Source organism: Podarcis raffonei, chromosome 13 (genome assembly GCF_027172205.1).
Source record: "Podarcis raffonei isolate rPodRaf1 chromosome 13, rPodRaf1.pri, whole genome shotgun sequence".
Lineage (NCBI taxonomy): Eukaryota > Metazoa > Chordata > Lepidosauria > Squamata > Lacertidae > Podarcis > Podarcis raffonei.
In genome coordinates, this window is record NC_070614.1 from 46,042,158 (window position 1) to 46,067,443 (window position 25,286).

Below are 25,286 nucleotides of genomic sequence, written 5' to 3' on the forward strand. Positions count from 1 at the left end.
GAAGGTGACTTTTGTCTGTCCATGCATCATGCATTACCTCAATGATTATTTGATTATTGGTCCCCTGACCACACGGCATGTGCACAAGTGTTAGCCGCATTTGTGCACCTTACTGTGGAATTTAGTATCCTGCTTGCTGCAGAGAAAATGGAAGGCCCAGCCACCATTTTGTCTGACTTGGGTATTGAGTTGGACACATATAAACAAACCTCCCATCTACCTGAAGTAAAACTGGACACTTTGAAATCTCTATTGTCTGCCATGATCAACGCTAAAAAGACTACGCTGAGGCAAGTCCAATCTCTGCTTGGTCATCTCAATTTTGCTTGCAGAGTCATTGCCCAAGGGAGAGCCTGCTGTGCACGTCTGGCGTGGCTCACCACTGGGGGGATTGCCTCCCCATCACCATGTCAGGGTGTCCCGCAACATTAAGGAGGGTCTCAAGATCTGGTTGACTTTTCTTAGGGAATATAATGGAGTGTCATTTTGGCAGCAGCCGTTCAACAGAAAAGATGAGCTGAAAGTGCACTCTGACACCTTCGGTCGCTTCAGCTTTGGAGTCTTCTTCAGAGGCTTTTGGTGTGCCTATCCTTGGTCGGCGTCCTGGCATTTGGCGGGCATTTGGCGGGAGCTAACCTTTCTTGAATTCTTTCCCATTCTAGTCACCCTTCATTTATGTGGTGACCAGTTTGAGAACACCAGGGTATGATTTGGTCTGACAACCAGGCAGTAGTAAGAATCACAGGCAAGTATCGGGTCATCCGGGTGCTTTGCTTGTTCATGCTTGAATGCCTTAAGGGTAACATTTTCTTCATGGCTCAGTTTGTCCCAGGCCTAAATGACAAAATAGTGGGTGCCTTATCTCGTTTCCAGATGGAGCACTTTTGAGAACTCGCACGAGAGGCAGCTCAGCTTCCAGACGCCTTCTCAGATGAGCTTTTGGAGACTGGACAAGAGAAATGACACAGGGAGTATTACATTCCCTAGCCCCTTCCAATAGGAGATCTTATTCTAGGGCATGGGCAGCATTTGAGGGGTTGTGAGGCTGCTATGGCTTTGCTCCCAGACAGGCAGCTTCTGAAGCGGATGTATTGAAATACTTGGTTTCCCTTAGGCAGAGCGGCCTGGCCATCATAACCATGTCACTCCATAGGGTAGCCATATCTTATTTTTGTCACTTCCTCCAGCAACCAGACCCTTGTAATACATTTCATGTTAAGAAGCTGATCGCTGGCTGGAGGCACTTACGCACACATACTGACAAAAGGGCGCTCTAATCTAAAATAAAATAAAAATACAGAAAAGTGTAACTGAACATGCCATCACTTTCTTTCTGGGAGATATTGAGGGTTACTTTTTAAAAATGCAATTCAGAGTCTGGGGCCCTTGTCTGGGGTTCACTCAGCATAGAACTCTGCACTCAAATTCCCCTGTCTCAGTCCTTCAGGGACCAGAGCAAACTTGTTTTGTCCATGTGAAAAATAAAAAATAAAATAAAAAGTTTTTGAGCAAAAGTGCCACTCAAAGTCCTGGATCTAATGAAGTAATTATCTCCCTCTGCAATTATCCAGATCACAATAATTTGTTCAGCTAGACAGAGTTCTCAGGAGTTTTCTAAGGACATTGGAAAACAGTGAACAACCCAGCATAGTAAGAGCATTAAATATGCTCCTGTGCTAGTGAGATGTAGGAGTGTTGGGCATAGAGAGGGGGAGTCATTATTGTCAACATTTTTATTATTATTATAATGGAGTTTTAATCATTTTAGTTCGTATTCAAAGCATTTGTACACCTGCTGATGCTAAAAAGAAGGCTAAGTGCAACCTCCAAGGCAGCTCAATCGAGACAGGGGAGGTGTTTGGACAACTCTGCATCTTCCAAGAGAGAGTTTGAAGCTACCATGGTGAAGCTCTTGATGCTGCTGATGCTGCCTCACACAATGTGTGAAGTCAGGACAATGAAGTGCCCTGCAGCTGATCCAATCCTTGTGCCCCATGAATGGGGTCAAGTAGGAGACCTCTTCATTGGTGGGATTGTAAGTCAGACCACCTACCTTTTTGAAGAAGTTTTATTCAAGGAACATCCTTCTCAAGAGCTGTTTGACATTCCACAGTAAGCAAGAATATCCCTCTTTCCTCCCCTGTTTATTCTATGCTCCACTGAATCAGCGAAGAACAACATGTGTTGTCTAAAAAGAAATTCTATTTACAAATATTTATTTATTGAATTTATATATTAGTAAGCGACTGTCAACCCTCAAATCTCTTGTTAATCAAATAGAAGACAATTATAAATGTAGAGTGCCGCAACCCCTTAGTCGCTTTTGACTGGACTTAACTGCCCAGGGGTCCTTTACCTTGTTACCTTTACCATTGTATTTGTATTTGTATTTGTATTTGTATTTGTATTTGTATTTGTATATGTATATGTATATGCAGTGCTGTTTTCTAAAAAAAAAAATTGAAAATGTTTGGGGTATTCCCTTTTTGACTCAAGAAAATCACCAGTTTATAGTTCAAATAGGGAAAGATAAATACAATTAATAAAATATGTACAAAGATTCACAAAATGTTTAGGGGTATGCATCCTCCTGTGTCCCCCCAGAAAAAAGCACTTGGTATATGCATATATATATGCAAACTATTTGAAACGCAAGTGAACAGACAGCTAAATAAAACCAGCATATTGACAAAAGCATCGAGGACCCCTGCAGCACCTTCAAGACTTAACAATAGTCGATTCCACAAGCTTTTCTGGACTCCCCATCATGTTTAGCAGATGAGTCTTTATCAATAGTATAGTTTCAGGTTTATAGGAATACATATAGATATGTAAATGCAGAGAGGAATGGTGCAGGAGTGCCATCAGAGGGAAAGGAAATGCCAAAAAGTGCAGACAATGAAAATGACATAATTAATGTAAAGATAACAAATTACTCATAAGTCTATGAAATAAGTTCATTCTGCTAGGATGCTTAGAGCTGAAAGTGCAGAGGAGAAAAAGGCAGAAGCCAGTCTCATGCATTAAAATATTCCCACCTCTCTTTTTATATCTTCCTTATTGACAGAATAAAAATCAAGTTCTATCAGAACATCCTGGCCTTGGTGTTTGCGATAAAAGAGATCAATGACAATCCGAAGATCTTGCCCAATGTCACCCTTGGTTTCCACATCTATGACAGCTATTTTAATGAGAGAATGACCTATCGAACCACATTGGACCTTCTCTTCAAATGGCAAAGATTTGTCCCCAACTACAAATGTGACACTCAGAAAAACCTCATGGCTGTGATTGGGGGACTTACTTCTGAAATCTCTATCCAAATGGAAAGTGTCTTAAGTCTCTACAGGATTCCACAGGTAGAATCAGTGCATAGGAGAATGTGGAGAAGTTTCTTTTGACACATTTTGTTTAGAAAGAATAGAGAAATATTAGTGTGATAGAGAAATAGCCTGAAAATTTCATTACTTCCCTATAACTAGAAATCAAGCCAGTATATTTTTAAAAACTAATTTGAACTGTGCCTACAAATTACAAAATAAGGAAATATTCTGCTAAATTATCATTTTCTTTTAGGTCACCTATGGCGCATTTGCTTCAGAGGAGAGTCAATCAATGCAGAAGTCTTTTTATACCATGGTCCCAAATGAAGACCTTGAATATGCAGGGATTATCCGGTTACTTCAGTACTTCAGATGGAAGTGGGTGGGGCTCTTTGTTGCCAAATATGACAGCGGAGAACATTTTTTGAAGATCATGGAGCCATTGTTTTCCCAGAATGGAATCTGTTCAGCCTTCACAAAAAGAATCCCACTTCAAGCTCATATAGAAGATCTGGATAAAATATCTGGTGAAATTGAAGGTATTTATGAAGGTCTCAGAGATGAAAAGGCCAGTACAGTTATCCTCTATGGAGATGATGGGGCAACTGCATGGCTGAGAACAGCTGTCTCATTCAAACATAATAGAAACCTGCAAAACACATCATTTGCGAAGGTCTGGATCATGACAGCCAAGATAGATTTTGTATCTTTCGGATTTCAGAGAAACCTGGATTTTCGGCTATTCCAAGGTGCCCTTTCCTTTACAATTCACTCAGAAGAACTTCTAGAGTTCAACCAATTCCTCCAGAACATCGAAACACACAGGACCAAAGCAGATGGCTTTTGGAAGGACTTCTGGGAGCAGGCATTTGACTGTCTCTGTCCTGATCCAGGTATGCCTGTCAAGGAAGATGGAATGTGTACTGGAGAGGAGAGGCTAGAAAGTCTCCCTGCAGGTGTTTTTGAAATGCGCATGACTGGGCAGAGCTACAGTATCTATAATGCTGCCTATGCTATAGCTCACACATTGCGCGCCATTTCCTCAACCAGATCCCCACACAGAACAGTGACCGTTGGTTACAGTGTTGGATTTCCATCTCTGCAGCCTTGGCAGGTAATGTTGCAGAACCAAATATTCTCACGTCAATGGATCAATTAGCAGAAAGAACACCATAAGAAGTTCCTTATACAGAGTTTCAGACATCTGTTTCAGTATTGTGTCCAGTAGGGATTTGCAAACTTGGGTCTCCAGGTGTTTTTAGACTTCAATTCCCAGCATCCCTGACCACTGGTCCTGTTAGCTAGAGATGATTGGTCTTTTTGTCCAAAAGCAGCTGAAGAAGCAAGTTAGGAAAGCCCTGGGTGCTCCGATGGGCTATGGCTTTCCAGGGTTTGCGACAAGACCAGATTCCCAGTGTTACCTGAAGATTCTGGCCATTGAATCTGGGACCTATCAATGTCAATTCATGTCAATGGAAAGATCAGCAGAAGGACAGGAGGTTGCTTTATACTAAGTTAGGCCTCACATCCATCTGTTTCAGTGTTCTGTACTCTGTCTAGTTTGGCCTCTACAGGGTTTGAGACAATATGAGATTCCCAGTATCACCGGAAGATTTTGGGGATTGAATCTGGGCATTTCCATGAAAGGAGATGCTGAACCAGGGAACTGCTACCCTTTACGGTCCTTCCTCTCATATATATATATATAAATACAGCTGACAAATTATTCAGCATCTTAGTCACAGATACTCTTTTGTTGGTTTACATTTCATCTTGTAACTTGACCGTGGAATCTGTTTCAATTGGGAACCTCAAATAGCTTTATTCTTCTTTTTCTTTTTAAATAGATCAACTCATTTCTTCAAGGTGTTTCATTTAACAACTCAGCTGGAGAAACGGTATCATTTAATGATAACAGGGAAATGAGAGGAGGGTTTGATATCATGAATCTGGTCACATTCCCAAACACGTCTTTCCAGAGAGTGAAAGTTGGATGGGTGGGTCTCAGTGATAGAGGAGATAAAGAGTTAATCATCAATGAGGACAAAATTCTATGGCACCAAAGTTTTAACCAGGTACGGATCGTAGTTACCAACCTGCAGAGAGTTTGCCTTCTTAGGTTCTGATTTATGTTCACATATTGATAAGCGTAAGATTGTCCTCTGGGTGGCAAATAGCAGAGCACTTCCACCCCCAACTCCTCTCATCTTTTTGTACAGGTGCTTCCCTTTTCTTTGTGCAATGAACCCTGCCACTCTGGTCATCAGAAGAAAAGGAAGGAAGGGGAAAAGTTTTGTTGCTATGATTGCACTCCATGCCCAGCGGGGAAGATTTCAAACCAGACTGGTAGGTAATGCCCTTGCAGCCTGATAACCACATAAGGAGACAGACCCACAGGCTTGGCTTGAGCTGGGCAACTTTTATTTAGTGAACATAACAAGATCAGCAGAGGAGAATAAATTAAAATGGCAGAACTATCTTGACCCAGAACTGTAGCCATTGGGTGACACACATGGCCTTTTCCAGGAAGAACCAGCACTTTTTTGTGGAGGGACACGGTGGGACGCGTACCCATAAACATTTTGTGTTGCCATGACCGACGGATGGATGGACCGGTGCCTGGGGAGGGAAGCTTGGAGTGGCTGTGGTGGAGGCGATGGAACTGCTTCTGCTTCTCCTCCTTTTGCCGGTCTCAGGCAGATCCCACCGCCACCGCCATTCCCATCCTTTGAGCACCGCTGCTTCCTCGTTTCCCTCGTCCTGAGTTTGAGAGGGTGTTGTGGGTAGGGAGGGGGGAGGGGGAGGGGAGCAGCCAAAATAAGAGTAACCCTAAACATTCTTTTGAAATAAATCACTGTCCAGAACTCAACAGAACTCAGTTCTGGTACCTCTCAGGTGTGCACCATTGCCATTCTAAGAGGATGAAGGAGGTGTTCAAGGTGAATTGAAGATGATTGAATCCTTGTCTCTCTGGTCAGTTTTAGAGCAGAGCCTTCAAAAATTATATCCTGGGAGGAAAAAGCCCTGCGAGAGGCATCATATTTGGAGGAAACTAAAAGCAAACTGAGGAACGGGGGGAGTAGGGGTGTGGCAACCCAGTGACAACCTATGCATACCCTGAAATTGACAGCAGCTATGTAAGAGAAAGCCTCAGGCCAGCAAAGGAAAGCATTTGCTACCCTACAATCTCTGGTCGCTTATTGATTTTGAAACCCTGCCTGACCCTGCTTTGCTTTGCAATTGTGCTAGCAGATTAATTGCTGCTTTACCAGAGGAAGTAAGAGTCCTCAGGTATCCAGCAACGACTGTGGGAGAGAGAAAAACAAAAACCCCGGCAAAGGAGGGACATCCCTGATAGTCTAGAATGCTCCTGTTGAAAGGATAGCAGCTGGCAGGCTGCAAGCAAAAGGAAGCAGAGAGAGGCCCCTGCACAAATGAACAAGTGTTACATGGGCTGGGAATCAAACCAAAAGGTTTGCTCCTTATGCATGAATTTATTATTTTGGTCACAGACCAGTTCCAGCTCACATACAAAATCAGGGACGTCATGAAACACAGTAGGGATACATTTAAATTAGCAGTTCAGTATAAGAGGGACAGTGCAGATATAGCAGCAGTTAAAAAAATATAAATTAGATCTTATTCACTATAATATAACGTGAAGTTGTCCTTTAAAACCTTAATCATGATGATAGCACAGCTTGTTCCCTATGTTTTATGGCAATCGCACAGAATTTGGTCACCTTTAACATGATTTCTGAATCTTTGTCCTCTACCAGAGATTTTAAACATTGGAGCTTGAACCCATTTGAAGATTTTTGCATAGAAGGGGGTGATAAATGCCGAGCGTACGTCCCCGTAGAAGCGACAGCGTAGCAAGGCATGAGAGACAGTTTCTACCTCCATCAAGCAGCAGGGACAGACTCATTCTGCGTATGGTATACCCTGTTGGCTATTTGCAGTTTAGTAGCGCAGAGAGCTTGCTGGGGAGACCATGCATAAAAAAGTAAAGGACTCAAAAATAACTTAAACAAGGTTTTAATAAGAAAAACAAAAACTCCTTTTACACTAAATACATTAACAACCAAACCAGACCCAACCACCAACCCATCCCCCAGGGTAATGGGAGAGCTAGGTGCTGCTCCTTATATACTACACCCAAATGCTGACACACCTTAATCAAATACAACTCAGCAGCACCTGCTATGCTTCACAGCTGTAAAGCTGGGTCTCGTTATCTTACTCTGGCCCTTGCTCTGGCCCCTTAAAGACATACACATTGGGTGCAACAATGATGAACCTTTACATTTAAATAAACCATTCAACATTTCCCCTGCGGTTCATCATTGTGGAACAAAAACATAAAGCATATTTTGTACATGTCTTTCATGTGTAACCTTTGGAAGTGCTTTAGTAAAAATGTCCGCAATTTGATTGTCACCTGGAACATATTCAAATACAATCATTTCGTCAGCAATTAGTTTCTTTACAAACTGTAAACGTAACCTTAAGACTCTAGTGCGCTGCGTATTGGTCTCTGAACACAGGATAGCAAGTCCGCTCTGGGAATCAAGGTAAACTTTTACTGGTAGTGTTACTTGCATCTGTAGGTCTGCAAATACTTGCAGATACCGTTCTACATCACGAGTGGCCTGAACGCATGCACATAATTCACTCTCTGTTGTGGAGAGACAAATAATGGTTTGTGTCTGGGACTTCCATTCAAATGGACAACCGTTATAACAAAACACCATACCAGACACACCCTTGCAATTATTTTGTTCCACTGCATGAGATGCATCGCAGAAAATTTCAAAACCTTTGTCAATACATGTTGTAAACTGCAACCTATAATGTTTGGTGTGTTTAAGGTACATTACCACTCTCTTAAGAGCAGAGAAACATTGTGTAGTAGGCTTTTCCACAAATTTTGCCAGAAAGTGAAAAGCATAAGTTATATCTGGTCTTGAGATTCTTTGAATGAAATTTAGCTTGCCTATAGCAGAACGATACAAAGTTTTGTTAGGAAATGGCTTATCTTCACCTGTAAAGGTGAAACCACACACCATAGGCGTTTCCTTGCCATTTGCATTTTCTAAACATAGCATTTCAACAAGATCATCAATTTTTGCAGTTTGATGAACCAGAAAAGATCCATTTTTGCCTTTCTCAATTTGCATGGATAAGTAATTTTTAGCTATGCCTAATTCCACCACATCAAATTTCTTCTGTAACTGTGATACTACCAGTTCATATTCCTGTTTAGTTTTTGTAGAAATTAACACGTCATCTACATACACACATATTTTTGTTACAGAGTTTGCCCTTTCCTTTATAAACACACAGTTGTCTGCCTTTCCTTGTGAAAAACCAATATCCAGCAATTCTTTTGCTAAAGTTTGGTGCCAATTCCTTCCACTTTGGTGCAGACCATAAAGGGATTTATTTAATTTGCATACCAAACCTTCAGCGGCGTCTATGCCTTCAGGAACACGCATAAAAATTTGTTCTTTTAAATCTGCAAACAAATATGCAGTTTTTATATCTAGGTGATAAACAGAATGTCCACGTTGTGATGCATCTTTTAACAAAAGCTTAACTGTTTCATATTTTACGCTTGGTGAATAACACAAATCATAATCTTCGCCTGGAATTTGTTGAAAACCCCTAGCAACTAGTCTTGCTTTGTACCTTACAACTTCATTTTTGTCATTCATTTTAACTCTATAAACCCATTTTGAATCAATAAGTCTCATATCTGGGGTTTGTGGTACAAGAGACCAAGTGTTATGCTCTTTTAAAGAAGCTATCTCAGAGTTCATAGCTTTATACCAATTTGCAGCTTGTTGCTTAGGTAATTTCTGAACATCATTGTAGCTTTTTGGCTCAAAAACTGCCTTATTGGCATACACAGTATTAAAATGTTCATCTGCAAAACGTTGTGGCTTCTGTCTCTTTCTATCTGAACGTCTCAGTCCGGAAGGAGAGTCAGACTCCTCAGACTTAATGGGACTAAGTGAACCACTAGTTTCAGGTTGTAAATCATTGTCCGATTGAAGAGATGCCTGTAGGCTAAGCTCACAGTCAGAAAACTCAAGAGAATCTAACTTCCCCTCGGGTGCCTGTGACTTTAAATCATCAAACAAATCAGATTCAACAGACTTTTTGTCTTTTTCCATTAATTCAGAAGCACCATTTCCTGCTGCTGCTGCTGCTGCTTCTTCCTCTTCTTCCTCAGTATTATCTATACCATCAGTATCTTGGAAGACAGCAACTCCATTCCAATTTACAGTTTGTATCATGCTTCTGGTAATATGAAATTTGCCAGTTGCTGGTATGTAAATTCTGTACGCCCCCTGCTGGTAGCCCATTAATTTTCCCTGGACACTACGTTCACCCAATTTCTGCTTAGCAGGATAATGCATAATTACATCTGAACCCCAAATGCGTAGGTATTTCAGATTAGGGCGTTTTTTAAACAGCTTCTCATAGGGGGTGACATCTAAACCAGAATGATAACTGCGATTTTTAACATAACAAAAAGCATTAAGCGCTTCAGCCCAAAAGTCTTTGGGCAGATTAGCATCGTGCAGATACGTTTTAACCCCTGCCTGTAGGTCACGCTGCACAACTTCAACAAGCCCATTTTGCCAGGGACTTCGGGGGCAAGATAACTCATGAGTAGTCCCCTGCGCTTCCAGGAATTTCTCAAAATCCTCAGAAACAAATTCCCCGCCCCGGTCAGAAAACAGGTTCTTAATTGATTTGTTAAAGTGCGTTTTTACCCAGTTGCAAAAAACTTTGTACTTCTCAAATGCTTGGGACTTCTCAGCTATTGCATAAGTCCAACAATATCTACTATACTGGTCTATCAGAGTAAGCCAGTACTTAGAACCTCCTAATGATGGTGGGAGTGGCCCAACTAAATCACAATGTACACGCTCAAATGGCTCAGTTACTTTCCTATCTGAGCACCTACCCTTGCGTGCAACCTTAATCTTATTCTTGCAACAGGATAGACATTGCATAAAGAATTTACATGGTTTTAAGTTGAGGCCATTAACAATATTCTTTGTCTTAATTACATCAGCAAAATTCAGGTGTCCCAGAATTCTGTGCGCCTCATGGACACACCCGGAATGAGGCCTTACATTCCTCAACCCCTGGCTTGACTGTGCTGCTCTGCAATTTATAGGTGATTGGGAGTAGGTGCGAAAATACAGTCTATATAAACCATCAGATTCCCGGGCATATAATAGACGTTTGTTCCCATCGAAAAACTCACACATTGACTTTAAGAAACGCACAGTTATGCCTTGACGAGCAAAGCACCTTACTGACAATAAATTGTCCACTGACGGGCAGTAAATGCAGTTCGCTATTGTAATGTTTAAAGAGTCAAGTTTAACAGTACCCCTGCCAAGCGACTGCAAGACTTGTGAATTGGCTAAATGTACATTACCAATTTCCTCTTCGAAAGAAATAAACAAGCTTCGATCATTGCAAACGTGCTGAGATGCTCCTGAGTCCACAACAAAAGACTTCCACTTGGCACGTTTAAGTCTTTTACGATCTGTTGTCCTAGCATGGAAAACTCGCGGCTCGTTTCTGTCTCTACTATACGATGTCGGCTGCTGGGCTGACAACCGTGACTGACGAACAGAAACAGGCTTGGGAGTACTTTGCTTTCTTTTGGATCTGCAGTCCTTTGCAAAATGTCCTTGTTTATTGCAGAACCAACAACGCTTGGCAGCTTTAAATGCAGTTGTATCACCACAGGTTTGCATATGGCGTTCCTCATTACTTCTGGAAATAGGAGTGCTTATGGCACAAGCCTCCCTTCTGTCCAACTCGCCCATTAATCTTGCCGTTACCCCTTCCACAGTTAATTGTGCTGGTGGAACGGCAGATATCTGGCTAGCTATACCATCAAAGTCCTCATTAAGGGAACATAGAATGATAAAAACATACTGAATATCAGGTATCTCCATGTCCCTTCGAATTAATTCGCAGCGTATTGCCTCCAGAAGTCTCAAGTGTGCTGCCAAATCACCACCAGGCTGCAACTTCGTCTGGTACAACTGCTTGAAAAACGTCAATGCAGATGCTGACTCTTTTCTAACATGCACTGCTGCAAGACTGTCCCACATTTCTTTGGCAGTTTTCTTATTTCTTATATAGACTACTTGCTGGTCACTGACTGCCAAATTAATTATCGCCCTGGCTTTTGCATCTCCTTTTGACCAAGCATTAGTTACAGGGTCAGGAGGGTCATCAGTTACATAGGTCCATACTTCTCTAGAGGTCAAAAGCGCCTCCACCCGAAAAGACCATAAACTGTAGTTCTCATCTGTTAGCTGTGGGAAGACCAGAGCCTTCTCAGCTTCAGGAACCCGGTCAACCATTCTGGAACTCTTCCAGACCCACAGAACTACGCTAACAGGAGAAGGAGTTTTCAAACCTTTCTCAGAGTCCAAAAATATGCAGTCATCCACTCAGCAGCTGGGCCCATAACCAAAGATGTTGGCTATTTGCAGTTTAGTAGCGCAGAGAGCTTGCTGGGGAGACCATGCATAAAAAAGTAAAGGACTCAAAAATAACTTAAACAAGGTTTTAATAAGAAAAACAAAAACTCCTTTTACACTAAATACATTAACAACCAAACCAGACCCAACCACCAACCCATCCCCCAGGGTAATGGGAGAGCTAGGTGCTGCTCCTTATATACTACACCCAAATGCTGACACACCTTAATCAAATACAACTCAGAAGCACCTGCTATGCTTCACAGCTGTAAAGCTGGGTCTCGTTATCTTACTCTGGCCCTTGCTCTGGCCCCTTAAAGACATACACATTGGGTGCAACAATGATGAACCTTTACATTTAAATAAACCATTCAACATACCCTCGAATCTGCCCAGCAATAAGGCAGATGGCAGCATGTTGAATTTAGCAAGGGTGAATGACCATCTCTATTTGGGTATTTGTAATTTAGACAAATATATTGCTGGGGTAAACCCTCTCCCATTGCCTTTTATTGCTGGGTGTTTATTCATCTGATACAACTTTTAAATGTGACAGTAGGTTCACTACTGGTTGGTGTGCTGTCTCTCATGGCCCACGTGCCACAAATGTGCCTCGGCAGCCAGTGCTGCTGGGGTGGAACAGCCATAATATACAATTCATCACAATACATGGTTCATTCAATGGGCCAGGTCAGATGAGTCAGAATTGAATTTCTATTTAAGCTTTTCTTTATGTTTCTCAGATATGGATGCATGTTCCAATTGCCCAGAAGATCAGTATCCAAACAAGAAGAGAAATGGATGCATCCCCAAAGCAATATGTTTTCTGTCCTATGAAGAACCTTTAGGGATCATTTTAGCCTCTGTTTGTATCTTATGTTCTTTGATTACTGCTTTGGTGTTGGCTATTTTTATCCAGCACAAGGATACCCCCATAGTCATAGCCAACAACCGAGAGCTTACCTACACTCTCCTGGTCTCCCTCCTGCTCTGCTTCCTCTCCTCTTTGCTTTTCCTCGGCCAACCTGGAAAAGTGACTTGCCTTCTCCAACAACCTGCTTTTGGCATCATCTTCTCTGTAGCTGTTTCTTGTGTGTTGGCCAAGACTATCATTGTTTCTCTAGCATTCATAGCCACAAAGCCAGGATCTATGATGAAGAAATGGGTGGGAAAGAGACTGGCCCATTCTATTGTCCTTTCAGCTTCCCTCATTCAGGTGGGTATCTGTACTCTGTGGCTGATAACATCTCCCCCCTTCCCTGATCTAGACATGAATTCAGTAGCTGAAGAAACCATTGCGCAATGTAACGTTGGGTCTGTCACCATGTTCTATTGTGTCTTAGGCTACATGGGACTCTTGGCCCTCACCAGCTTCATTGTGGCCTTCCTGGCCCGCAAGTTACCTGACAGTTTTAATGAAGCCCAGTTCATCACCTTCAGTATGTTAGCATTTTGCAGTGTTTGGATCTCTTTTGTTCCAACCTACCTGAGCACAAAAGGGAAACACATGGTGGCTGTGGAGATCTTCTCCATCTTGGCCTCCAGTGCTGGGTTACTGGGTTGTATCTTTTCCCCAAAATGCTACATCATGGTGCTGAGGCCTGAACTGAACAGCAGGGATCAATTAATACGAAGAAAGGATTAAGCCATCTGTCTTGACTCACTACCCTTCACTACCCTAGGGTCTCCTGGAGAAGGCAATTGGGAGAAAATACATGCATACAACATTAGTTATAGACATTCGCTTTAAAGTTATGACTGCATTTCTCTACAAAGTATAAGCTGCATTTCAATTTGACATGTCCACATGCATATTTTTGATTTCCACTCAAGCCTTAATTGGACATTGGTAGCTGTAATGGGTTCCTTCATTTCTGTATCAGAATTTCTCATTTTATCAGTTGAAAATCTATTTCTGTTTTAATACGTGTGTTGTGGTTTCTTTCTATTTCTTTTCCCTGGGAGTGTTTTTTAACAAAAAGATGTTGTGGTTGGATGAAACTGTCAGTATCATTTCCCTCAGTTTCTTGTTCTTTCGTACTTTAGAACTTGAATCCAGTTTTAATTTCCAAAGCAAATTGCAACATACTCATATTTTTTTAAAAAAAAATCATCATGATTTTTTCCTGTGTTTTAGGGGTCATTTATCCTGATAGAAACATTTCTGTATCCAATATTTCATATAATGTATTTTCATGTTATTTCTGTAAATATATGCATTTGTTGCATATTTCCCCCATGATTCTTTTTTAAATAAGTAAACAGAAGTGTAACACAGAATGGGATAGGAAAACAAGAACCATCTAATTTGGGATTATTGAGTCTTTATGATTTTGGGCTGTGCCCCAGCTGCAGCCACCCCTCACTCCGCTATGGTGCTGGGGACACTAGCCTGATTTGTGGGCACCTTGTGAGGTTTGCAGGCACAATGTGCACAATGCTGGGGGGTGGGGACCCCACCCAGGTTTTTCCCCTTGTGTGGCAGGCATTCACCACCATTTTTGTTTTGATCACATGGTCGGCACTAATTTGTTTGGATCACATGGTCAGCGCATTTTGTTTGGATCACATGGTTGGCACCTTTTTGTTTTGAACATGTGGTCAGGGCCATTTAGTTTGTATGAGCATGTGTGAGCCTCCCTACACATTAACTGGCCTTTGGGGGCCTGGTGGTTTGCACTGCTGTCTCTTGATCAGATTGGAAGGCAGTGGTGGGCAGTCGCCCCTTCCTAATAATCTTCCAAAAAGGCTGTGTTGTGGCAACCCCCTGCCTCCTTCCTACGTTCAACTGGCTGGGCCTAGTGGGTTATAGTATGGCGCTGCCTTGTAATAGATGCCAACCCCGTCAGGATTATTAAAGGGTACCCTTTCAGTGATGCATGATAATTGACAGGACAGGACCATTGGCCATCTAAGGCAGTGTTTAGAGCAAGCCTAGTCTGGCATGGCTAGGTTGTCCTCACACTGCCATCATTCCCGAGGCAGGAGGCGCAGGGATGAGTTACCTTTCACCAGCCCTTCTGACAGTTCCTCAAGCCCCAACGTGCACAGAGTGTAATGCAAGAAGAAAAGATCACAAAAATCCAGGAGCCATGGATGCAAATACAGAAGGTACTCTTTGGACTTGTCGGAGTCCTCAGGTACACCTGATTCTTCTCTATCCCATGAGGACAGGATAAAAGGGTACTGGGTGACCACTCACAAATCTCCAGGGCTCCCTAAATGGGTCTGGTTGCGGAGAAATAAGCAACATTGCCGCGACAATGGGGCTACTGGGAGGGTTGGATGCCAGGGGTAAGGTCAGGGAATCTAACATCAGAAGAACTGCCTCATGTAGCCTTCAATCAAAAGTGGCCAATTGCCATACGAAGGATAAGAAATTGATGTGGAATGCAATTTCCACAACTGGATGATGGGGTGGTTTCTTCAGCATACCCTGACAGGGGGTAGCATTTATTTAACAATCAACACATCATCCTTAAAGCAAAATTGATGGCTGGGGAGGCGGCTGCCCTAGATTATGACGAAGAATTTAGAGAGAGGGCTGCCAAGGATCCCACGGTTAAAGATACATGGACAGAGTTGGTTGCCCCCCATGTAGAGAAGAGAGGGGACCTGGCAAAACCTTCTAAGATGCATCTCAAGGTGCCGCATAAGGTCTGCTGGCAGTATAACAATGGGTCATGTAACAGAGAGAGGTGCTGCTAATCCCACAAATGCAAGCGCTCTGGGGGCTCCCACTCTTGCTCTAAGTGTTTTCTGGATAGGAAATCTTTTTGCAGCTTTCCAAATTCAGGATCCAGGCCCATAAAGAAGTATGGCGGACCCGCAGTGGGTAACTCAGGCACTCAGTCAGTGAATGCTCTGTGCAGAAGTGATGCCCTCTTTCCCTAGCCCCCTCCGCTGTCACCCTTACAGCCATGGTGCTTCATTTATGAGTATACCCGAATAGGGTGGCTGCAAAATAACTGAAGGACGGGTTTCATGATGGCTTCCGGATCCCTGCTGTAGGTACACCAATCTCAAAGAACCCTCCCAACCAAAAGTCAGTAAGGGATATGCCGCTCGTTGCACAGAAAAAGATTGAGAAGGAATGGCTCCTCGGCCGCATTGCAGGTCCTTTCCCTGCACCACCCTTCAAAAAATTCATTGTGTCACCCCTTGGAATTATACCCAAGAAGACTCCTGGGTAATTCTGCATGATCTACAACTTGTCTTAATTAAAAGGCGGCTTGTTAAATGACACCAGTCCCGAGGAGAAGTGTCCGGTCAAGTCAACCTCACTGGATTATGCGATAAAATTAATTAGATTAGAGAGAGTGGTCCGAGTGCCCTGTTGGCAAAATGTGACATTGAATTGGCATTCTGCTTACACCCGGTACATCCCGATGAGTTTTGGTTGCTGGGTTTCAAGTTCCAGGACAGCTGGTACTTTGACAAAGTTATGCCCATGGGCTGTTCTGTCGCCTGTGCAGCCTTCAAAACCTTTAGCACATTTGTAGAGTGGGCCATGAAGGTGACTTTTGTCTGTCCATGCATCATGCATTACCTCAATGATTATTTGAGTATTGGTCCCCTGACCCCGCGGCATGTGCACAAGTGTTAGCCGCATTTGTGCACCTTACTGTGGAATTTAGTATCCTGCTTGCTGCAGAGAAAATGGAAGGCCCAGCCACCATTTTGTCTGACTTGGGTATTGAGTTGGACACATATAAACAAACCTCCCATCTACCTGAAGTAAAACTGGACACTTTGAAATCTCTATTGTCTGCCATGATCGACGCTAAAAAGACTACGCTGAGGCAAGTCCAATCTCTGCTTGGTCATCTCAATTTTGCTTGCAGAGTCATTGCCCAAGGGAGAGCCTGCTGTGCACGTCTGGCGTGGCTCACCACTGGGGGGATTGCCTCCCCATCACCATGTCAGGGTGTCCCACAACATTAAGGAGGGTCTCAAGATCTGGTTGACTTTTCTTAGGGAATATAATGGAGTGTCATTTTGGCAGCAGCCACTCAACACACAAGATGAGCTGAAAGTGCACTCTGAGACCTTCGTTTGCTTCAGATTTGGAGTCTTCTTCAGAGGCTTTTGGTGTGCCTATCCTTGGTCGGCGTCCTGGCATTTGGCGGGCATTTGGTGGGAGCTAACCTTTCTTGAATTCTTTCCCATTCTAGTCACCCTTCATTTATGTGGTCACCAGTTTGAGAACACCAGGGTATGATTTGGTCTGACAACCAGGCAGTAGTAAGAATCAAAGGCAAGTATCGGGTCATCCGGGTGCTTTGCTTGTTCATGCTTGAATGCCTTAAGGGTAACATTTTCTTCATGGCTCAGTTTGTCCCAGGCCTAAATGACAAAATAGTGGGTGCCTTATCTCGTTTCCAGATGGAGCACTTTTGAGAACTCGCACGAGAGGCAGCTCAGCTTCCAGACGCCTTCTCAGATGAGCTTTTGGAGACTGGACAAGAGAAATGACACAGGGAGTATTATATTCCCTAGCCCCTTCCAATAGGAGATCTTATTCTAGGGCATGGGCAGCATTTGAGGGGTTGTGAGGCTGCTATGGCTTTGCTCCCAGACAGGCAGCTTCTGAAGCGGATGTATTGAAATACTTGGTTTCCCTTAGGCAGAGCGGCCTGGCCATCATAACCATGTCACTCCATAGGGTAGCCATATCTTATTTCTGTCACTTCCTCCAGCAACCAGACCCTTGTAATACATTTCATGTTAAGAAGCTGATCGCTGGCTGGAGGCACTTACGCACACATACTGACAAAAGGACGCTCTAATCTAAAATAAAATAAAAATACAGAAAAGTGTAACTGAACATGCCATCACTTTCTTTCTGGGAGATATTGAGGGTTACTTTTTAAAAATGCAATTCAGAGTCTGGGGCCCTTGTCTGGGGTTCACTCAGCATAGAACTCTGCACTCAAATTCCCCTGTCTCAGTCCTTCAGGGACCAGAGCAAACTTGTTTTGTCCATGTGAAAAATGAAAAATAAAATAAAAAGTTTTTGAGCAAAAGTGCCACTCAAAGTCCTGGATCTAATGAAGTAATTATCTCCCTCTGCAATTATCCAGATCACAATAATTTGTTCAGCTAGACAGAGTTCTCAGGAGTTTTCTAAGGACATTGGAAAACAGTGGACAACCCAGCATAGTAAGAGCATTAAATATGCTCCTGTGCTAGTGAGATGTTGGAGTGTTGGGCATAGAGAGGGGGGGTCATTATTGTCAACATTTTTATTATTATTATAATGGAGTTTTAATCATTTTAGTTCATATTCAAAGCATTTGTACACCTGCTGATGCTAAAAAGAAGGCTAAGTGCAACCTCCAAGGCAGCTCAATCGAGACAGGGGAGGTGTTTGGACAACTCTGCATCTTCCAAGAGAGAGTTTGAAGCTACCATGGTGAAGCTCTTGATGCTGCTGATGCTGCCTCACACAATGTGTGAAGTCAGGACAATGAAGTGCCCTGCAGCTGATCCAATCCTTGTGCCCCATGAATGGGGTCAAGTAGGGAACCTCTTCATTGGTGGGATTGTAAGTCAGACCACCTACCTTTTTGAAGAAGTTTTATTCAAGGAACATCCTTCTCAGGGGCTGTTTGACATTCCACAGTAAGCAAGAATATCCCTCTTTCCTCCCCTGTTTATTCTATGCTCCACTGAATCAGCGAAGAACAACATGTGTTGTCTAAAAAGAAATTCTATTTAGAAATATTTATTTATTGAATTTATATATTAGTAAGCGACTGTCAACCCTCAAATCTCTTGTTAATCAAATAGAAGACAATTATAAATGTAGAGTGCCGCAACCCCTTAGTCGCTTTTGACTGGACTTAACTGCCCAGGGGTCCTTTACCTTGTTATCTTTACCACTATATGTATATGTATATGTATATGTATATGTATATGTAGTGCTGTTTTCTAAAAAAAATTGAAAATGTTTGGGGTATTCCCTTTTTGACTCAAGAAAATCACCAGTTTATAGTTCAAATAGGGAAAGATAAATACAAATAAATAAAATATGTACAAAGATTCACAAAATGTTTAGGGGTATGCATCCTCCTGTGTCCCCCCAGAAAAAAAGCACTTGGTATATGCATATATATATGCAAACTATTTGAAACGCAAGTGAACAGACAGCTAAATAAAACCAGCATATTGACAAAAGCATAGAGGACCGCTGCAGCACCTTCAAGACTTAACAATAGTCGATTCCACAAGCTTTTCTGGACTCCCCATCATGTTTAGCAGATGAGTCTTCATCAATAGTATAGTTTCAGGTTTATAGGAATACATATAGATATGTAAATGCAGAGAGGAATGGTGCAGGAGTGCCATCAGAGGGAAAGGAAATGCCAAAAAGTGCAGACAATGAAAATGACATAATTAATGTAAAGATAACAAATTACTCATAAGTCTATGAAATAAGTTCATTCTGCTAGGATGCTTAGAGCTGAAAGTGCAGAGGAGAAAAAGGCAGAAGCCAGTCTCATGCATTAAAATATTCCCACCTCTCTTTTTATATCTTCCTTATTGACAGAATAAAAATCAAGTTCTATCAGAACATCCTGGCCTTGGTGTTTGCGATAAAAGAGATCAATGACAATCCAAAGATCTTGCCCAATGTCACCCTTGGTTTCCACATCTATGACAGCTATTTTAATGAGAGAATGACCTATCGAACCACATTGGACCTTCTCTTCAAATGGCAAAGATTTGTCCCCAACTACAAATGTGACACTCAGAAAAACCTCATGGCTGTGATTGGGGGACTTACTTCTGAAATCTCTATCCAAATGGAAAGTGTCTTAAGTCTCTACAGGATTCCACAGGTAGAAACAGTGCATAGGAGAATGTGGAGAAGTTTCTTTTGACACATTTTGTTTAGAAAGAATAGAGAAATATTAGTGTGATAGAGAAATAGCCTGAAAATTTCATTACTTCCCTATAACTAGAAATCAAGCCAGTATATTTTTAAAAACTAATTTGAACTGTGCCTACAAATTACAAAATAAGGAAATATTCTGCTAAATTATCATTTTCTTTTAGGTCACCTATGGCGCATTTGCTTCAGAGGAGAGTCAATCACTGCCGAAGTCTTTTTATACCATGGTCCCAAATGAAGACCTTGAATATGCAGGGATTATCCGGTTACTTCAGTACTTCAGATGGAAGTGGGTGGGGCTCTTTGTTGCCAAATATGACAGCGGAGAACATTTTTTGAAGATCATGGAGCCATTGTTTTCCCAGAATGGAATCTGTTCAGCCTTCACAAAAAGAATCCCACTTCAAGCTCATATAGAAGATCTGGATAAAATATATGGTGAAATTGAAGGTATTTATGAAGGTCTCAGAGATGAAAAGGCCAGTACAGTTATCCTCTATGGAGATGATGGGGCAACTGCATGGCTGAGAACAGCTGTCTCATTCAAACATAATAGAAACCTGCAAAACACATCATTTGCAAAGGTCTGGATCATGACAGCCAAGATAGATTTTGTATCTTTCGGATTTCAGAGAAACCTGGATTTTCGGCTATTCCAAGGTGCCCTTTCCTTTACAATTCACTCAGAAGAACTTCTAGAGTTCAACCAATTCCTTCAGAACATCCAAACACACAGGACCAAAGCAGATGGCTTTTGGAAGGACTTCTGGGAGCAGGCATTTGACTGTCTCTGTCCTGATCCAGGTATGCCTGTCAAGGAAGATGGAATGTGTACTGGAGAGGAGAGGCTAGAAAGTCTCCCTGCAGGTGTTTTTGAAATGCACATGACTGGGCAGAGCTACAGTATCTATAATGCTGCCTATGCTATAGCTCACACATTGCGCGCCATTTCCTCAACCAGATCCCCACACAGAACAGTGACCGTTGGTTACAGTGTTGGATTTCCATCTCTGCAGCCTTGGCAGGTAATGTTGCAGAACCAAATATTCTCACGTCAATGGATCAATTAGCAGAAAGAACACCATAAGAAGTTCCTTATACAGAGTTTCAGTCATCTGTTTCAGTATTGTGTACAGTAGGGATTTGCAAACTTGGGTCTCCAGGTATTTTTAGACTTCCATTCCCAGCATCCCTGACCCCTGACCCTGTTAGCTAGAGATGATTGGTCTTTTTGTCCAAAAGCAGCTGAAGAAGCAAGTTAGGAAAGCCCTGGGTGCTCCGATGGGCTATGGCTTTCCAGGGTTTGAGACAAGACCAGATTCCCAGTGTTACCTGAAGATTCTGGCCATTGAATCTGGGACCTATCAATGTCAATTCATGTCAATGGAAAGATCAGCAGAAGGACAGGAGGTTGCTTTATACTAAGTTAGGCCTCACATCCATCTGTTTCAGTGTTCTGTACTTTGTCTGGTTTGGCCTCTACAGGGTTTGAGACAATATGAGATTCCCAGTATCACCGGAAGATTTTGGGGATTGAATCTGGGCATTTCCATGAAAGGAGATGCTGAACCAGGGAACTGCTACCCTTTACGGTCCTTCCTCTCATATATATATATATATATAAATACAGCTGACAAATTATTCAGCATCTTAGTCACAGATACTCTTTTGTTGGTTTACATTTCATCTTGTAACTTGACCGTGGAATCTGTTTCAATTGGGAACCTCAAATAGCTTTATTCTTCTTTTTCTTTTTAAATAGATCAACTCATTTCTTCAAGGTGTTTCATTTAACAACTCAGCTGGAGAAACGGTATCATTTAATGATAACAGGGAAATGAGAGGAGGGTTTGATATCATGAATCTGGTCACATTCCCAAACACGTCTTTCCAGAGAGTGAAAGTTGGATGGGTGGGTCTCAGTGATAGAGGAGATAAAGAGTTAATCATCAATGAGGACAAAATTCGATGGCACCAAAGTTTTAACCAGGTACGGATCGTAGTTACCAACCTGCAGAGAGTTTGCCTTGTTAGGTTATGATTAAAGTTCACATATTGATAAGCGTAAGATTGTCCTCTGGGTGGCAAATAGCAGAGCACTTCCACCCCCAACTCCTCTCATCTTTTTGTACAGGTGCTTCCCTTTTCTTTGTGTAATGAACCCTGCCACTCTGGTCATCAGAAGAAAAGGAAGGAAGGGGAAAAGTTTTGTTGCTATGATTGCACTCCATGCCCAGCGGGGAAGATTTCAAACCAGACTGGTAGGTAATGCCCTTGCAGCCTGATAACCACATAAGGAGACAGACCCACAGGCTGGGCTTGAGCTGGGCAACTTTTATTTAGTGAACATAACAAGATCAGCAGAGGAGAATAAATTCAAATGGCAGAACTATCTTGACCCAGAACAGTAGCCATTGGGTGACACACATGGCCCTTTTCAGGAAGAACCAGCACTTTTTTGTGGAGGGACACGGTGGGACGCGTACCCATAAACATTTTGTGTTGCCATGACCGACGGATGGATGGACCGGTGCCTGGGGAGGGAAGCTTGGAGTGGCTGTGGTGGAGGCGATGGAACTGCTTCTGCTTCTCCTCCTTTTGCCGGTCTCAGGCAGATCCCACCGCTACCGCCATTCCCATCCTTTGAGCACCGCTGCTTCCTCGTTTCCCTCGTCCTGAGTTTGAGAGGGTGTTGTGCGTAGGGAGGGGGGAGGGGGAGGGGAGCAGCCAAAATAAGAGTAACCCTAAACATTCTTTTGAAATAAATCACTGTCCAGAACTCAACAGAACTCAGTTCTGGTACCTCTCAGGTGTGCACCATTGCCATTCTAAGAGGATGAAGGAGGTGTTCAAGGTGAATTGAAGATGATTGAATCCTTGTCTCTCTGGTCAGTTTTGGAGCAGAGCCTGCTCTCCTTCAAAAATTATATCCTGGAGGGAAAAATCCCTGTGAGAGACATCACATTTGGAGGAAGCTCAAAGCAAACTCAGGAACAGGGGGAGGTAGGGGTGTGGCAACCCAATGACAGCATATGCAAACCATGAATTAACAGGAGCTATGTAAGGGAATGGGACGCGGGTGGCGCTGTGGGTAAAAGCCTCAGCGCCTAGGGCTTGCCGATCGAAAGGTCGGCGGTTCGAATCCCCGCGGCGGGGTGCGCTCCCGTTGTTCGGTCCCAGCGCCTGCCAACCTAGCAGTTCGAAAGCACTCCCGGGTGCAAGTAGATAAATAGGGACCGCTTACTAGCGGGAAGGTAAACGGCGTTTCCGTGTGCGGCTCTGGCTCGCCAGAGCAGCGATGTCACGCTGGCCACGTGACCCGGAAGTGTCTCCGGACAGCGCTGGGCCCCGGCCTCTTGAGTGAGATGGGCGCACAACCCTAGAGTATGTCAAGACTGGCCCGTACGGGCAGGGGTACCTTTATGTAAGGGAAAGCCTCAGGCCAGCAAAGGAAAGAATTTGCTTCCCTACAATCTCTGGTCGCCTCTTGATTTTGAAACCCTCCCTGAACCTGCTTTGCTTTGCAATTGTGCTAGCAGATTAATTGCTGCTTTACCAGAGGAAGTAAGAGTCCTCAGGTATCCAGCAACGACTGTGGGAGAGAGAAAAACAAAAACCCCGGCAAAGGAGGGACATCCCTGATAGTCTAGAATGCTCCTGTTGAAAGGATAGCAGCTGGCAGGCTGCAAGCAAAAGGAAGCAGAGAGAGGCCCCTGCACAAATGAACAAGTGTTACATGGGCTGGGAATCAAACCAAAAGGTTTGCTCCTTATGCATGAATTTATTATTTTGGTCACAGACCAGTTCCAGCTCACATACAAAATCAGGGACGTCATGAAACACAGTAGGGATACATTTAAATTAGCAGTTCAGTATAAGAGGGACAGTGCAGATATAGCAGCAGTTAAAAAAATATAAATTAGATCTTAGTCACTAAAATATAACGTGAAGTTGTCCTTTAAAACCTTAATCATGATGATAGCACAGCTTGTTCCCTATGTTTTATGGCAATCGCACAGAATTTGGTCACCTTTAACATGATTTCTGAATCTTTGTCCTCTACCAGAGATTTTAAACATTGGAGCTTGAACCCATTTGAAGATTTTTGCATAGAAGGGGGTGATAAATGCCGAGCGTACGTCCCCGTAGAAGCGACAGCGTAGCAAGGCATGAGAGACAGTTTCTACCTCCATCAAGCAGCAGGGACAGACTCATTCTGCGTATGGTATACCCTCGAATCTGCCCAGCAATAAGGCAGATGGCAGCATGTTGAATTTAGCAAGGGTGAATGACCATCTCTATTTGGGTATTTGTAATTTAGACAAATATATTGCTGGGGTAAACCCTCTCCCATTGCCTTTTATTGCTGGGTGTTTATTCATCTGATACAACTTTTAAATGTGACAGTAGGTTCACTACTGGTTGGTGTGCTGTCTCTCATGGCCCACGAGCCACAAATGTGCCTCGGCAGCCAGTGCTGCTGTGGTGGAACAGCCATAATATACAATTCATCACAATACATGGTTCATTCAATGGGCCAGGTCAGATGAGTCAGAATTGAATTTCTATTTAAGCTTTTCTTTATGTTTCTCAGATATGGATGCATGTTCCAATTGCCCAGAAGATCAATATCCAAACAAGAAGAGAAATGGATGCATCCCCAAAGTTATACATTTTTTGTCCTATAAAGAACCTTTAGGGATCACCTTAGCCTCATTTAGTGTTTTATGTTCCCTGATTACTGTTTTTGTGCTGGCTATTTTTATCCAGCACAAGGATACACCCATAGTCATAGCCAACAACCGAGAGCTTACCTACACTCTCCTGGTCTCCCTCCTGCTCTGCTTCCTCTCCTCTTTGCTTTTCCTCGGCCAACCTGGAAAAGTGACCTGCCTTCTCCAACAACCTGCTTTTGGCATCATCTTCTCTGTTGCTGTTTCTTGTGTGTTGGCCAAGACCATCATTGTTTCTCTAGCATTCATAGCCACAAAGCCTGGCTCTAAGATGAAGAAATGGGTGGGAAAGAGACTGGCCCATTCTATTGTCCTTTCAGGTTCCCTCATTCAGGTGGGTATCTGTACTCTGTGGCTGATAACATCTCCCCCCTTCCCTGATCTAGACATGAAATCAGTAGCTGAAGAAACCATTGTGCAATGTAACGTTGGGTCTGTCACCATGTTCTATTGTGTCTTAGGCTACATGGGCCTCTTGGCCCTCACCAGCTTCATTGTGGCCTTCCTGGCCCGCAAGTTACCTGACAGTTTTAATGAAGCCCAGTTCATCACCTTCAGTATGTTAGCATTTTGCAGTGTTTGGATCTCTTTTGTTCCCACCTACCTGAGCACAAAAGGGAAACACATGGTGGCTGTGGAGATCTTCTCCATCTTGGCCTCCAGTGCTGGGTTACTGGGTTGTATCTTTTCCCCAAAATGCTACATCATGGTGCTGAGGCCTGAACTGAATAGCAGGGATCAATTAATACGAAGAAAGGATTAAGCCATCTGTCTTGACTCACTACCCTTCACTACCCTAGGGTCTCCT

General features: G+C 43.0%; 2 protein-coding genes across 2 annotated transcripts; both read left to right on the forward strand.

Moving 5' to 3' along the window:
- The first annotated feature begins 1,900 nt into the window (after positions 1 to 1,900).
- On the forward strand, positions 1,901 to 13,493 carry LOC128399078 (vomeronasal type-2 receptor 26-like). Its single transcript, XM_053360339.1, has 6 exons — positions 1,901 to 2,112; positions 3,068 to 3,359; positions 3,577 to 4,437; positions 5,171 to 5,398; positions 5,543 to 5,669; positions 12,592 to 13,493. The coding sequence occupies exons 1-6, from the start codon at positions 1,901 to 1,903 to the stop codon at positions 13,491 to 13,493; spliced, it is 2,622 nt and encodes an 873-aa protein (XP_053216314.1).
- A 4,767-nt stretch (positions 13,494 to 18,260) lies between these two features.
- LOC128399079 (vomeronasal type-2 receptor 26-like) lies at positions 18,261 to 25,241 on the forward strand. The gene is made up of 6 exons (XM_053360340.1): positions 18,261 to 18,472; positions 19,401 to 19,692; positions 19,910 to 20,770; positions 21,508 to 21,735; positions 21,880 to 22,006; positions 24,340 to 25,241. The coding sequence occupies exons 1-6, from the start codon at positions 18,261 to 18,263 to the stop codon at positions 25,239 to 25,241; spliced, it is 2,622 nt and encodes an 873-aa protein (XP_053216315.1).
- Positions 25,242 to 25,286: the final 45 nt, after the last annotated feature.